This window comes from Macrotis lagotis, chromosome 4 (assembly GCF_037893015.1).
Source record: "Macrotis lagotis isolate mMagLag1 chromosome 4, bilby.v1.9.chrom.fasta, whole genome shotgun sequence".
Lineage (NCBI taxonomy): Eukaryota > Metazoa > Chordata > Mammalia > Peramelemorphia > Peramelidae > Macrotis > Macrotis lagotis.
In genome coordinates, this window is record NC_133661.1 from 274,376,112 (window position 1) to 274,392,830 (window position 16,719).

Genomic DNA, 16,719 nt, shown 5'->3' on the forward strand with positions numbered 1-16,719 from the left:
TTTTATAATCCGAGGAGTTAATCCTTCCTTTTCTCTTTGAGGTATAATCCAAAGACTAGTATTTCTAACTGGATTCTTACCTCCCTGTTCCCCCATTTATACTTTCATAAGGAATGCTTTCAACAGGACTGAAGAAGAAAGAAGCCTAGTTAAATATCCCAGAAATTTATTGAATGTTCTGCTTGAATACAATGAATGTAGAAAGATTGGGATTGTTTGTTTTTGATGCTTCTGGTAAATCTCAAAGAGGGGTTGTCAATTGGAAGTAGAGATGAAAAACCTCAGGCCCAATTGTGGGGATGATCTCAGCTTCTGAGGTTAAGTCTCTAGTGAAATTAGGCCACTCCCTTTAAAAGAGATTAATGTATGAAGGTAGCCAGCAATTTAGGAGGGCATTTCACATGCTGGTTTGTTGAAACATTTAAATACTTTAAAATACAAAATATTCAGCTTTTAAGTTTTCAATACTGGAAAACTTTGAAGTCTAGGGTGTCTAAGCCAGGAAAGGCTGGTCTGTGTTCCTCCAGTTGGACACCTTTTCTCAAAAAGTTAATCTTCAGTTTTGGCTTCCATTTCTTCAGCATCATCATCGCCATCCACCTCAGCATTTTCCCTCTCAAGCCTCTCTAGTTGTCTTGCAAGTTCAGTTTCATCTGTGTCTGTAACCACTTTGGGCTGTGAAAGGAGGACCAGCAAATTACACACAATTGAAGAGATAAGCAAATAAACAATTTTTAATTTCTGACACATTTAATGTCTGATATATCAAAATGGTAACTTTCATAAGAACTGCCCTGACAGTTTTAAAATCAAGGATAATGTTATCAACAATTACAAATGAAAGAAATTCTTGAATATTTTCTAAATTAAAATGAAACAAAAAACCTTAACTGACATTTTAATATACCCACAACATAACTTATGCTTATATTTTTGAAAATAACAAGATAAGCAGAACCAGAAAACATTGTACACCCTAACAGCAACATGGGGGTGATGATCAACCTTGATGGACTTGCTCATTCCATCAGTACAACAATCAGGGACAATTTGTGGGTTTTTGCGATGGAGAATACCATCCAGGGAAAGAATTGTAGAGTTTGAACAAAGACCAAAGACTTACTTTCAATTTAGAAAAAAAAAACATTATCTTATTATGTAATTTTGCTATCTCTTATACTTTATTTTTCTTCCTTAAGGATATTATTTCTCTCTCATCACATCCAACTGAGATATCACGGAAACAATGTAAAGACTAACAGACTGCTTTTCTGTAAGGGGGAAGTAAGAATGGGGGAAAAATGGTAAAACTCAAAGAAAATCTTTCTTTAAAAAAAGAAAAAAGAAAATAACTGCTCTACAGTTAATGATCAAAAAAGAGAAAGAGAACATTATAAAATACAAAATGGATAATTTTGATTCCATTAAATTGAAAAATTTCTGCACAAATAAAACCAATGCAACCAAGATTAAATGATAAATTGGAAAACAATTTTTACAGGTAATGTTTCTGAGAAAGAAAGGACTCATTTCTAAAATACATAAAGAACTCAGTCAAATTTGCAATACATGTAATTGCCCAATTGATAAACGGTTAAGATAGAAAAGGCAATTCTCAGAAGAAATTATAGCTATCTATTATAATCATGGAAAAAATGCCCTAAATCATTATTGATTAAAATGCAAATTAAAACAACTCCGAGGTACCAACTAACACCTATCAGATTAGTCAATATGATTAAAAAGGAAAAATGATCCATGTTGGAGGGGATGTTAGAAAACTGGGACACTAATGTATCAATGGTACGGTTGTGAACTGATCCAATTTTTCTAGAAAGCAATTTGGAATTATGCCCAAAAGGGCAATTAAAACTGCATCCTAGGTTTGTATCCCAGAGAGATCATGAAAAAGGTAAAAACCTCACATGTACAAAAATATTTAGAGAAGCTCTTTTCAGTAACAAAGAATTGGAAATGGAGAGGATGCCCATCTATTGGGGAATGGCTAGAAAACTGCGGTATATGAATGTGTTGGAGTACTATTCTATAAGAAATTATGAGGGACAGGACTTCAGAATAGTCTGGAAAGATGTGCTTGAACTGATGCTGAGTGAAATGAACCAGAAGAGCACTGTACACACTAACAATAACACTGTGTGGCGATCAAATTTGCTCATTTCTGCAGTACAATAATCAAAAGACAATTCTAGGGGCAGCTAGGTGTCAAAGTGCATAGAGCAATGGCTCTGGAGTCAGTTCAAATATGGCCTCAGACACTTAATTCTCAATAAAGAAAATAAAAAGGAAAAAAGACAAATTCTATAAGTCTTGTAGTCGAAAATATCCAAATCCAGAGAAGGAACTATGGAGTTTAGATGCAGTTTACTATCATCAATTTTTAAAAGTTGTCATATGCATTCTGTCCCCCCCCCCCCACCCCAATGCATTTTTCCCTTTTTGATTTGATCCTACTTTCTTTTCTGGCTAAGCAATGGAGTTAAGTGACTTGGCCAAGGTCACATAGCTAAGTAAGTAGTAAGTGTCTACGGCTGCATTTGAACTCATGACTGCTCTCTTTCTGGAAAGGAGGGAGGAAAATATGAAACTCAAAACTCTCTCCTCACCAAATTTGGATAAGTTTGAGTTTCAAAGTGAGATCCACAAGCAGGAATCTCAAAGTTTTTAAAGATAGAAAGGACTCAGAGATTTTATAAATCTAACCCCTTTATAATTTCAAAATTAAAAAGCAGGAAAAGGTAACTTGTCTATGAACCCCCCCCCAATGGAACAAATCTAGAAATATTTGCTCATTTTGCCCTTAAAGGGCTATCCCTTGCTAATCTCAAAGTACTGGTTCGAATACTTGTATTTGATTTTTTTTACAATTTTACTAAGTCCACATATATGCTAATTTTATTAATAAGAATAACCAACATACTTCATTTCTCACCAAAAACATATTGGCATATAAACAAGGTACTAATTAAATACCTTATAAAACTATGCATAAAATCTCTCACCTCCATTTGAACATTGAAGACACCCCTCTTCTCTTCAATCTTTTCTTTGATAACAGCCATAGCCTGATTGAGGACAGATAGGCCTTCTGTTCTCTCTAAAGTTGTAGTGGTCATCACATACCGCGGGGGTGCTATCAGGTTAATCTACAAGAAAAAAGATGATGATAATTCCACCAATTCTAAATACAATGAAAGCAAAACTCTCTTTACATTATAATTATTCTATTAATGTTTTTATTAGTTTTAACTTTTTAATTTTAAAATACCATTTAAGAAGATTAGACCTGAGCATTACCCACAAACTTACTTCTAAATAAACACCTTAGTTTGATGATTAAGCAGAAAAAATATATTATGAAGGTCAATAACATGTCCTGAATATACATAAACTGAAAAAGAAACTGCTTTCTTGTGAAGTAAGAGAACAGAATGACAAGACAAAACTTTGTATGTAGGACAGGTGTCACTGACCTTGATGGGCATGTTTTCTGTGGAACAATTCAAACCTGCTCTCAGAGCTTCTTTTACAGCATCGATACCCTCATAACCATAACAAGCCACTTCGATGTCTAAGAAATAAACGACAGTGAATTAAAATGAATTGAATGTCCAAAACTTAGTTTTTAAAATCTGACAAAATTCTGTATATGATCTCCAAATAAACTTAAGGAATCATTTTGAATTTGCTGAATTAATAATTAAGAGGCTTCATTGGTGCAATCTATAATTTGTGAAAATTCAAGAGCAGCAAAATAGCACATTAAAGCATACAGTAAAAATCAAAATGTTTTCTCATTATACATTATATATGGAGCAGTTAGCCCAGTAATTAAAAATGCTGATCCCAAAGCTAGAAAGACCAGAGTTCAGATTCTTACTAGCTGTGTGACCTTGGGCAACCACTTTGCCTCAAGTTTCTCATAATAGTAGCCACCTTTCTTTATTTGCTTATCTAACCATTTTTTATTCAGTAAGATTCATTATTATACCACCTTTTTTTTTTGGGCAAGGCAAATGGGGTTAAGTGGCTTGCCCAAGGCCACACAGCTAGGTAATTAGTAAGCGTCTGAGGCAGGATTTGAACACAGGTACTCCCGACTCCAGGGCTGGTGCTCTATCCACTGTGCCACCTAGCCGCCCCCATACCACCTTTCTTAATGAATGCAAAATCTCAAAAAACCCAAAACCAAAACCAAAATAAAAACAACTAAATATTTACCAGCTCGGATTTTGACAGCTTGTGGTGTCAGGCGCCTATTGATGTTATCAATCAGCACTCGTCTTTCATCTTCATTCAAATCCAGTCCATCCAGGATTGAAGGATCTCTGAAGTAAATTTCAAAAATTGAATGTGATATAATTGATTATGATATATTATATACAAATTGTTAGAAAATAAATTTCTAAGAGTCTGAGGAAAATGGACAATTTCATTAGGAGTTTTTAAATTCTTTTAACATTTCATTGTATCCTATTCCTATGGTGCCTAGTATAGTGACTTGTACTTCATAACTTTGTTACACTGAATTCACTTTGTAAATGAGAGCCATTCCTCGAAGTGTTACTACTTGATATATATGAACATACAGCTCTTTACAACAATACTAAGGTCTGACAACATCTACAAATACTGTACCTTTTTTATAATCTTATTTCTAACTCCATATCATTTCTCCCTCAACAACTATATCCATGCAGATTCCTTATTGTTCTCCCTAACTCGTCTCCTTTCTGACCCATCCGGCACACAACTCTCAAAGTCATTTTCCTTAAGTGCCAATATAACCATGTTATGTCCCCAACTCAACAAACTAGTACAGGTGTGTTTAATCTGTACAGCCCTCAAAGCCCATTATTACATTTTATTATTATACTCATTTGTAATATGGATTTCATTATAGTCAAAAAATAATTATTAATTTCTATAGGCAACTCTTCTCAAGTTTTTCTTGGGTGATGTGTCCCAGAAAAGCTAAAAGATCACCCACCCCTGCCCAAGTAGTTTTCCATTGCCTTTTTTTTCAAGGCTAATGGGGTTAAGTGGCTTGGCCAAGGCCACACAGCTAGGTAATTATTAAGTGTCTGAGGCTGCATCTGAACTCGGGCACTCCTGACTCCAGGACTGGTGCTCCATCCACTGAGCCACCTAGCCGCCTCTTTCCACTGCCTTTTGGATTCGATTTAAACTTCTCTGCTTGACACCTAAAAAACTTTTTAGTAATTTTCTCTTTCCAGTATTCTGCAATATTAGTCATTCTTGTGGTCCTTTCCCTAGTTACTAGTAGTGCCTGTCTCTCCCCCAATTTTGTATATTATCTGTACTAATGTATTATCTATATTGACTGTGCCTTAAAGGCAGATACTATTAATTCTCTCTCAGCACAAGTGTCTGGTATATAGATTAAGAATTATTTATGTAGTTACATTTAAAAATATATTATTTCCTTTACAAGTACATGGGAAATATGGACTATCCAGTGTGTTGAAAATAAATTTAACATATCTCTTTTTCTACTCATATACAACTGCTCAGTGTAATGATATTCATTCATGAAAGGACAGAATAAAATTACTAAGTTTCATATTGAAAGCATCTAAATTGCCTTTCAACTATTTAAAAAGAAACTATTTACTTGTTATTTCATTTTGACTGTGAATGGAAACATAATATAGATGATTTAGAATGGCACCTCAAACATCTATGTTGCCAGGGGAGAAAAAGTCCCTAAATTTTTTTGTAATCATGCTTTAGGAATTTAAACTAAGGAAGAACTTAAAAGTAAATTTAGATTATCCAATGCTCATTAAGTCAAATGGAAATATAGTGACAATCTGTACCTGGTACATAGGTGATTAATAAACTTTGGTTGATTGATTAGGATTAAAACATTACTGACCTAGATAAAAAAATATTAAAAGGTCAAGGTCATCAAAACAGAAACTGTGGAAGTAGCTACAAGCAAATCAAAAGAATCTGACCTCTCTATATTCTTACATTGCTACCCTCCTTACCTGTAAAATGGGGACAATACCTATAGCTATCTACCTCAAAGGAGCACTGCGAAGATCAAATTAGATTATGTAATACTTTGTAAATATTAAGGCAGCATGTAAATATCAGTCAATTTCTTTAACAAGACAGAATAAAATTTTTAAAAAGTTTAAAATAAGCACACCAATGGCTTTAGGGAAAACCTCACATGTTTGATATTATTCTATCTACAGAAGGAAGAGCAAAGGTCTTTTATATACTTTAAATTGATCTTTAAAACCCATAGGTCAAAATATGGGCATTAAGGGACCAACTAAGGTCTATATTTAGAGAATATTCACAGCTAAATAAGCTGGACAATCAGCTTACATATCTCAGGAAATCCTTGAGAAGAAGAAGAAAAACATAACTAGCTCAAACTTGAATGAGTCTCCATTGTGAATACTCTGCTACCTCTAATGATTAGAGCTTGCTTGCTTTAAGGGCAAATATAGAAATGGTTAGCCGTGACTTCTATTTAGGTTGATTTTTTTTAGGTTTTTTTTTGCAAGGCAAATGGGGTTAAGTGGCTTGCCCAAGGCCACACAGCTAGGTAATTATTAAGTGTCTGAGACCAGATTTGAACTCAGGTACTCCTGACTCCAAGGCTGGTGCTTTATCCACTATGCCACCTAGCCGCCCCCTATTTAGGTTGATTTTTAAGAAAATGGAACATGGAATAATTTTTGCCAATTTTAAAATCAAAGCAACTCAAGACAAAAAGTAGTAGTTGAATTTTGGCTGTAATTAAAACAAGATTAATTTGAGATGTCCCCAATCAAATCTTTTAAGCAATCTTTTAAATACGAAGATTTCTTTCTTGCTTAAAGTACAGAAAATAGAGAAATAATAAAGACCTATGGTTCAAAAGTTTTCACTTGAGAAAATAATTTTTAAGGAAGTCACTTAACTTCTTAGTGATCCATGCATCTGCCTAAGATTATAAGTTTAAAATTAGTTGCTGATTTGCACTGATGGAAAAAATAAGATTTTACAATATTATTAAACTATTAAATGTTAGTTAACAGGTGCAGTAAGACACTACACTACTACAGTAGAAATGCAATTTCTTAAAAACATTCTTACGAGACTGCATGTTTAAATGCATCATAGGCACCATATCCTGGCCTCTTGTACTTGTCATCAAAGACCCAGGCAGTTCTCTGGAATAGGCTCTCCAGCTGCTCATCCTTACTGTACTCTAAAACCTCAGCAACATGGCGAAGGATGCTATAAACCTAGAATCAAAAAGACAGGTTTAACAATTTGAAAAGTACTCATTTCTATTATTTGCTTTTCAGACTTAATTTTCCTGGTGATCTTGCTCCACACTCACTCTTCACTCCCTTCCCCCGTTTAACTTATAAATGAAACTCAAAACCACCAGTGTGTATTGTGTGCATAGTATCAGCCAAGACTACTCTCTCTTCAGCTATAATACCCCAAAATAGCAGGTAAATAATGTCTTGTTTTGGGGGAGAGGGGAAGGTAGATTCTGATTCTGTGGTTTCATTAGTATAGATCAGTGGTGTCGAACTGAACCCTAAGTTCCTTAGTGTAAACTCTCTATAACTTTAAGAGGATAATTTGATAATTTAAGTCATCAGCAAATCTGGGGACAACATCTATTAGAACCACTAGTTTGTATTCAACTTAAACAATGAATATTTTCTTGATTTCCTATTGTTTTAAAATACAACATGCTATCAATCATGTTCCCTTGAGTTATGGGAAAGCAATTTGGGTGTGAATAAGATAATTTTCTTCTAATAGTGGAAGATAAAAAACTTACTGTTTTGGATTTGGTGAATTTGTCTTCACATTTGATGGCTTCTTCTGGAGAAACTCTTCTTTTTGACAAATCAATATATCCTGACATGAGAAAATTAAGGAAAATTAAGATTCCCAAACAACGTTCTTAAGATCATAACTTTTAAGATAAAATATTCAGAATTTGGAGTCAGGATTTAGTTCAATTTCCATCATGCCCAGGCCTTTCTCTAGGTTTTTTTGACACTGAGGTAGCTTCCAGGTGAACACAGAGCTCTCGATTCTAGAGCTACCTCTTCTTTCTTTTGTTCGTTTCTTTAATGATGTCTTTTTGGTGTGTAATTTATTATTGTGGACTGTTAAAATCTGACATCCACTTCTCCACTGATGTTTATCCTTGTTTCAGGGGTAAAGCTTGTGGTTATTATGCGTACTTCTCTCAACTTCCAAAGTGTAATCTAGTCTATTTCCTTTCTCCTCTTAGATTCTGGGTCTAGTTCAATCTACATATAGTCATGTCTGTTGAAAGAACTGAACTTGAAATTTGTGCCATGCCATCTCAACAACCTATATATAGATAAGGTCAAAAAGGGTACATGATTTAGACACAAAGGTGAATACCATAAGCCAATTAGAAGAGCAAGGAAGCGTTTACCTGTCAGACTTATGAGAAAAGAAGAATTTATGACCAAAGAAAAGAATTATGTTAAATTGATAAGCTTTTGCCCAAACAAAACCAATATAGCCAAGATTAAGAAGAGAGCAGAAAGATGGGAAACAATTTTTAGGGCTGGTGTTTCTGTTAAAGGCCTCATAAAATATTTAGAGAACTAAATCAAGTTTATAAGAATATAAGTCATTCTCCAAAGAATAGTCAAAGGATATGAACAAGATAAGTCATTTGAAAAAAATGCATTGTTTGGTTGAGTTGTGAACTGACCCCCTACTGTTCTGCAGAAAAAAACTGCCAGAAAAGAGGGGAAGACTCACATTGTACAAGAATATTCACAGCACCTCTTTTTTGTAGTGGCAAAGAATTGGAAATTGAGGAAAGTCCATCAACTGGGGAATGACTGAAAAAGTTGTGATATATTAAGTATAATGAAACATTATTGCTCTATAAGAAATTACATGCATACAGATTTTAGAAAAACCTGGACCTTTTTTTTTTTTTACATAAACTGATACTAAGTGAAGTGAGCAGGACCAGGAGAACATTGTACACCTTAACAGTAACAGTGCGCAATGATCTATTATGATAAACTTAACTCTTCTCAGCAATTCAGTGATCTGTGGAAATGCCATCCATATCCAAAGAAAGAGCTATAGTCTACATGCAGATCAAAGCATACCATTTTACCATTTAAAATTTATTTTTTGCTTTTTTCCTTTTCATGGTTTTCCCCTTTCCCCCCCTATTCTTCTTTCACAGCATGACAATAGGAAAATATATTACATAATTATAATAAATAATCTATATCAAATTGTTATCCTTTGTGGGGGGGGAAGAAATGATGGGAAGGAGAAAACTTTGCAAAAATGAATGATGAAAAATATCTTTACATATAATTAGAAAAATAAGAAAAAAAAGGAAATTTGTGTTATGCTGAAAATGTTACCTAATACATCTCACATTGGAAGTAATTTGCCTTTTTGAAACAAGTGTATATCTAACTATATCTTCTGGTGCAATAAGTACTCTAAATGGAGAAGAATTGGGGCTAATATATCTCTCATCCCCTTCCATCAAGTTGCAGCCTGGAACTATTGCATTAGTTATGTATTTCCTAACCATTTAACAGAAAGGTAAAGTTGCACAAGATCATGTATGGATAGCAGCATATGAATCAGACCACAGATCTTATAGTGATAATAGCTCTTAAGATTCGGGAAGATTCCTAAAATCCCAGTTGTGTGCCTATGGAAAAGTCACTTTACCTTGAATTTTCTTAACCATAAATAAAAAGGAGATAGCACCTTGTTAATTGGGTAAGAATATGTCTGTAAAGCACTCTGGAAGCTTAAATTCCCAAGTCAGTAGTTATCAAGAAATAGAAATATACCCACATAAAAGTAATTTAAAAAAGCTATTCAACAATCAAGAAATGTTATTCCTAAGAGGAATAACAGCCACCACAAAAAAGCTGTTAAGTTTTGCTTTTGGGGGCAAAAAAGATAGTTAAAACATTTCTTTTAAACAACTTAGGAAGTGTGTAATAGAAGGATCAAAATGTGCAAGCCTGCCTTCTGTCCTCAAATGATATAAATTATTATTTAGTTTTCTAAATTTAAAAAGACAGAGGTTAATTTGGATGGCATCAAGCAACCACTAATTATTGGGTGTCTCATTAGTACTCAGCATTATGGAAAGTTCATAAAGAAACTTAAGACCAAGCTCCTGTTTTCAAGAAGCTTAAAATCTCCTTCAGAAGAAATTAAACATATGAAACAGAATATAAAATAGTCCATAAAGAAGCGGTAAACAATATTGTACAGTATAAATTCAACAAGCTCTCAATCCTGCATTCATTCTCTCTTCTCTTCCCAACCTCAATTCCTTAGTCTATATTATATTTCTTGTAAGATCAAATCCCTTATTTCTATCATCACTCATTCCTTGCCAAATTCCAACACTGGAATATTCTCACTATCTTTTCCTACTGCTGAATATAATGCATGTTAAGAGGACTAAGCTAGATTTAATCAATCTTTTGGTTTTATATACAATATTCATTTTAAGATTTGGTATCATACTTTACTGAAAAGACTACTTCAAACTCACTCTTCTCCCCTTGCTTATCCTATTAAGTATCTCTTTTCCTTTACTCCAGTTTCTGGCATAAACAGATAACTTTTCTGCTTTCTAAGACCAAGCTCTCTCTGTGTGAACCACTGATCTCATTTCCTTTCTCAACCTATAATTTTTATCTACAAACATGCCAAAATCTCTCCTAACTTGGGAAAAACTTTAAAATAAATTATCTATCTTGGGACAGATAGGTAATGTACTGGATGGATAGAGCATTGGCACTGGAGTCAGGAGGACCTGAGTTCAAATCCAGACTCAGTCACTTAATAATTACCTAGCTATATGACCTTGGACAAGACACTTAACCCCATTGCCTTGCAAAAACATACCAAAAAAAGTTATCTCAACCCTCTGCAATCTGACTTTCAGTTTTATAAAATAACAGATTACTCTCTTCAAAGTCACCAGTGATCTTTTGACAGCTAAATCTAGTGGTCTTTTCTAGACTGTCATCTTCCTTGCTTCCCTCACTTTTTCTGGCTCATTTCATGGTCCCTAACTGTGGGAATATGCCTAGGTTTTATATTGAGCCCTGTTATCTCTTCTATTATCACTTTCTAGGTGATGAGGTCATCTCCCATGGGTTTATCACTGCTATGAAGAGGACTCCTAAAACTATATATGCAGTCATTGTGTCTTTACAGGGCTCCAGGCTCAACATCACTACTCTAAATCTACTTTGTGATCTTAAACTGAAAAGCTTGACTTTTCAAAAATATTCAAAAGTGAATTATCTATGTCCTCAAATCCAAACCTCTTTTGAATTTTCTTATTTCTATCCAGAATACCACTTTCCAGTTATCCAGGTTCCCAACTATACCACCACCTTCTAACTTCACTCTTTCCCTCCCCTCACATACTTAAAAATGGTGCTGTTTCTACCTCTGCAGCATTTCTTGTACCAATCTCTTTTCTACTCATGCCACACAGTGAGGCAGCTAGGTGGTGCAGAGGATAGAGCACCTGTTAGGAAGACTGTTCAAATTTGGCTTCAGACACTTACTATCTGTGTGATCCTGGGCAAATCACTTCACTCAAGTGATTTCACTCAGTTTCTTCCTCTAAAATGAGCTGGAGAAGGAAGTGGCAAATCAATCCAGTATCTTAAGCCAAGAAAACTCCAAATGGGGTCACAAAGAATTGGACCTGACTGAATAACAACACACAGTTCAGGTCTTTATCTCACCTGGACTATGGCAATAGTCTCCCTGCTTTAAGTTTAAGTTTTTCTCTTTGCCAAATCATGCTCTCTATCAATGCCAAAATGATTCTCCTAAAACAGTTTTCATCATGAAATTCTTCTACTTAAATAACTTCAGTGGTTCCTTATTACCTATAGGATAAAACAAACACTTGTCACCTCCACAAACTGGCTCCATTTTAATTTCCCATGCATTTTTCACAAATGGAAAAAACATGTTCTTGGGTTGGTTAGTTGCTTTCCCTCAAAGTCTTTTACTTATATATGTATATACTAGCATGAAAATGTTATATCCTTCTTACTTAGTATATAAGGTTATCATACTTAAAAAAATGTCTTTTGATTGCTTTAACATGCATTATTATCACACATCTTCTAAATCAGCCAACCAAATTTTTATCAAGTACCCACAAGTTGCAAGGCAGTGGAAATACACAGGTGAAAACACCAGGGTAGTTCCAAATAAAAACTTAGGAAGTGTATGAAATGATTGCAAAAGTAAAATGATAGACTAGTGATGAATGCAGAGGAAAGCTGCAAGTAGTTTTCTAGGAAAACATGAATATAGAGAAATCATTTGGAACAATTAGGGAAGACATCATGGATCTCGTATCAGCAAATGTGGGCACTTAAGAAAGATTAGATAAAAAAGGAAGAGAGAAACAGACAAAGATGAAAATCCAGACATATGGGAATGAGTGAGAAGGCAAGTAAGGAGTGGAATCTTAAGATTCAGGACTGTCACTATTAAAGGAGTCAAAGAAAAATATCATAAAGGGGGTTGATTAAGCCACGTTTATTAAACAAGTGGTACAACACTTTTTAAACCTTGGTAGACAATTTATAAAAATATTCAAAAACCATGATTCTAACAATCAAAACAAAAACAATTTCCTAGAAGTTCATTTGCACCTTACCTTTTTCTTTATCCACTCTGATCACCACCACACACTCATTTCTGCCAATTCGGATGAGTTTGTTAATGGAGCGGATACGTCTTCTAGACAACTCACTAAGAAGAATCATACCCTCAATATTGTTGTATTCCAATAGACTGACATAAGCTCCCATTTCAGCAATGGACCGTACATTCACCATGACCACATCTTCTACTTCAGGAAACTTGTGCTGGTAGAATCTACAACTGAGTCCTGGCATTCTGAAATTTGAATGAAAGAACCAACTTAAGTGCTCAGTTGGAAGTCAACAAAGTATATAGGTTTAAGAAAAGATGATGAAATTTATTTTGCCTCCAAAAAGAAAAACGTGTTTCCTCTCTTAATTTTAACCATTTTCTGAGTAGCACTGTCAAGAAACAAATTTTATTTCTAGTTTTGCTGAAGATTTTTGTGGAATACTGGATCTGTCTTTACCATTAGTTTCAAGGAGATATTACAAAAATAATTACTGTCTGTAAAATACTGAGAACTAGGGATAAAAGGTACTGCACAGGAGTAAAGTACTATAATAATACTCCCACTTTAAGCAATATCAAACGATGGGTAGGGCAGTATTGTTATAATTATGTTCCAGTCTTTCAAGGCAGCAAAACCAGAAGTACTTTTCCTTTAGAGCAGATAAGATTAAAACTCAAATTGTTCTGTTTCTTTAAAAAGAAATCATTAAAAAATCCAATCAAATAACAACCCCTCATAAAGTCCCTTAATTTCTCTGAAAAAGGGAAAAAAGTTGTGATATTACTATTACAAGCAAGGAAATAATTTCAGACATACAGAAGAATTAACTTAATTAAATGCCACCAAAAACCCTGGGAACACATGCTACTTTTTTCAAGGAGGTTCTCTTCAGTCACCTTAATTTGCTCACACATCCATGTTGAGATCCTGTCGTGTCTTCCATTTTTTTCTCACTACTTAACTGTAAACACAAGCAATGGTCCAAAATAACCACCTCAAAATAACTAATCCAGTTATTGCAAATAGCTTTATTCAATATGATAAAAGTATTGCAACTGCAATGTTTTCATCAGGTTTCTTTTCTTCAGGGAACATGAGGGGTTCTGCTTGAGGAAGGAAGATAAAGACTAACCATATGCTGAAGACATTTATGTACAGCTTGCAAGACTTGGGGCTAAAATCAAAGTCACACGTCTCTTCCATATTACAAAAACCTTTGGCTGCCCTTTTTTCCTGTTCCTTGTAGCTTTGCATAACAACATTTTCCCAATTCTCGTGGCTTTTCATTTTTCCATTCTGCTTCTTGCTCCTGAGAATTAGCACCAAGGATTCCCAGTTTCCATTTCTGGATACTCACTGCAAGACTTGTGAAATAGTTGAGTATCTTTGGGATCATTACTTTACTGGTCATATTTTCCCTTTTACTCCATTACTAGGATCAGTTGTAGGATAGCAGATACCAGAGGGAATACTGAAGCCATTGTGCTCTCAATTCCTAATATTTCCATGGTGACAGGCCTTTATAACCTCTTACATGAAATAAAATCTCTCTAACTATCCTCAGTTTTCAAAACAATCTTTCCAATACACAAATATGAACTTCCCAACTCAAAATTTTAAATGGATTTCTATCATCTATACAACATTCTCAGCTGTAAGTCTTTCACAATTTGGTTCCAAACTAATTTTCAAGCTTTACTTCTTACTAATTTCCATGTTGTAGCAAATTAGATTACCAGGTATTCCTTAAAAATTCATGTAAGCCACACCCAGAATCCACTTCTTTCTGTTAAAATCTTTTCCTTCTCAGCTTCAAGTGTTTCTTCTCTCTCTCTTTTTTGCAAAGCAATAGGGTTAAGTCACTTGCCCAAGGTCACATAGCTAGTTAATTCTTAAGTCTCTGAGGTTGGATTTGAACTCAAGTCCTTCTGACTCCAGGGCCAAGTCTCCATAACTCTAAATCCAGCTGTCTTATCCACTTTACCACATTGCTTCTATTTATAAAACAAGGTATTTTGTTATGTATAAAAATTGGCATTACCAAATCACACATAAATACTACTGAATCAAACAATTTAACCAATTCTTTTGATTCAGAAAACTGTGGTGCCTGAGAATTCAATGGCAAGTTGGTACCTTGGTCAATATTTCTACTTATTCATAGGATCTTGGGAAAGATGTTTTGCCAGCTTCTTTCTCTGAAAAATAGGGTTAATATTACTTTATAGGACTAAATGAGGCTAGATAGAAGGTGGTTCATAAGCTATGAGCATTATACCAATTAACTCATAATAAAGTTAAAAAAACCCTCTCAAATGGCTGAAATTACATTTGCATTTTTAAAAGTTCAATAATTAAATGCTAAAAATTTATCTTAAACATTCTTTTATACTTAAAATGAAACTATTATGCTACAAAAAAATTCATTCATCATTTAAGTTCAATGTACAAAGATTAAAAAAAGAAATGGACCATCTCAGATGATTTTGTGTCCTACTAGAAGAAAGGAGAATGTGTGAGTATGCACAAAACATATAAAGTTAGGGACTGGATGTATGCTTTTACTGACTTAGGGAAATCCTGCACTTTCTCTGAAACTAAGTTTTAGAGTTGCTCAGATTACTGAGGAATTAAGTGGCTTGCTCAGTCATACAGCCAATATGAGTAGAGATGGGACGTATCCAGATCTAATTCACTATCCACTATGCTTACACTTAAAATCACAAGTAGCTTCCAGACACAGCAAGTATTTAATAAATACCACATTCAGAAGGGCTATTTTGGGGGGGAAAAATTTTAAGAGATCACAAAATGGAAACCTGCGTATAATAGTAAAGTTTAAACACAAAACATTTGAAAATGCTAAATTCTATAATTCTCAAATCACAGCAAAGCCAACTTTATGTCTAATTCTTATCACGTAAAGATGTCAGGGCAAAGTCACTTCAACCTCCCTGTGTCAGTTTTTCATCAGAAAAGCCTGATGAACACGATTGCTGAGGTTCTTTCCCATTTAAGTTTCCTGATCGTACTGAAAAAAGTAATTTGTTCCCTCGCCAGTTCTGCTTTAAGGTGAACTCCCTAATTCCCTTTTCTGCACGGGATTTCCCGTCCGTAACCTCTTTAACCAGCGGCTGTACCTGGAGGCTCGGTCCCTCCCCGCTTCCTCCCGGGGCGCGGAGCCCGCGGCCTCGCGGCTGGGCCAGGGCCGGCGGAAGAAGCGAGAGCCCGGGAAAAGCGGCGGCCCCGGCACACAAAGCCCGGAAGCCGGGCCCGATCGGGGCGCCGGGGGTGCGGGGGGGCACAGCCCCTGCCGGGCCTTTCCGGGAACTCCCTGGCCCACGCGGCCGCCGGGCCGGGCCGGCTGCTTCCCGCGCGAGGCAGGGCCCGCGGAGAGCCGACGGCCAGGGACGGCCGGCGCGGGGCTCCCACCCGCCGGCCGCTCTCCTCGCCTCGAGGGGATGGGGGCCGACGGCAGGGGGAGGAGGCATCACCTGAAGCGAGGGCGTGAGGCTCCCTGCGCCGCTGTCCTGGCTCCGCGAGATGCCCAGCTCTCGGCCGCTTCTCCTCGGCGTGACTGGAGCTCGGGCCGTCTGCGCCTGCGCGCCCACCTTTCACCCTTCACGCCGGCGTCGTTGTCGGCGAGACTCGTTTCCCCCCTTTAACCATAGAGTCTTAGTCTTCCCCAGAGAGAAGGGCACCGGGGAGCTGCGCGACGGTGCTGACCCTTGGGAAAGTGGGGAGTTCACACTTTCTGGCTCCCGTTTATCGTCCACCCAGGAAATCGCTCAGAACGGAAGTCAAAACCCACCTCCCGCTCCTGAACGATCTTCACAATCTTCCCGGCAGTAAGGTGGCGCTGTGGGGAAAGTGGAAGCGGAAGCAAATTCTGTTTCTTCACTTCTTTGTCCCTCCTTTTCCTGACGCGCCTCGTGCCGAGTGCAATGGCCACGGGCTGACGGGAAGAATTA

General features: G+C 36.1%; 1 protein-coding gene across 2 annotated transcripts; it reads right to left on the reverse strand.

Moving 5' to 3' along the window:
- Positions 1-149: 149 nt before the first annotated feature.
- EIF2S1 (eukaryotic translation initiation factor 2 subunit alpha) lies at positions 150-16,538 on the reverse strand. 2 transcript variants are annotated; one of them, XM_074236084.1, is made up of 8 exons: positions 16,243-16,538; positions 12,749-12,990; positions 7,844-7,923; positions 7,138-7,289; positions 4,240-4,346; positions 3,492-3,589; positions 3,021-3,164; positions 150-675 (listed from the first exon to the last, which is right to left on the reverse strand). In XM_074236084.1, the coding sequence occupies exons 2-8, from the start codon at positions 12,987-12,989 to the stop codon at positions 550-552; spliced, it is 948 nt and encodes a 315-aa protein (XP_074092185.1). In that variant the 5' UTR covers position 12,990; positions 16,243-16,538; the 3' UTR covers positions 150-549. The 2 variants fall into 2 exon arrangements, with proteins under 2 accessions (XP_074092185.1, XP_074092186.1); XM_074236085.1 differs by lacking the exon at positions 16,243-16,538 and adding an exon at positions 15,889-16,084.
- Positions 16,539-16,719: the final 181 nt, after the last annotated feature.

Coding starts and splice junctions, on each gene's coding strand:
- EIF2S1 (XM_074236084.1), bottom strand. CDS start 12,989: ATGCCAGGACTCAGTTGTAGATTCTACCAGCACAAGTTTCCTGAAGTA. Junction 3,590..4,239: donor AGCTGTCAAAATCCGAGCTG/GTAAATATTTAG, acceptor TTTATTTCTTAG/ACATCGAAGTGGCTTGTTAT. Junction 3,165..3,491: donor CAGAAAACATGCCCATCAAG/GTCAGTGACACC, acceptor TTTTTCTTGTAG/ATTAACCTGATAGCACCCCC.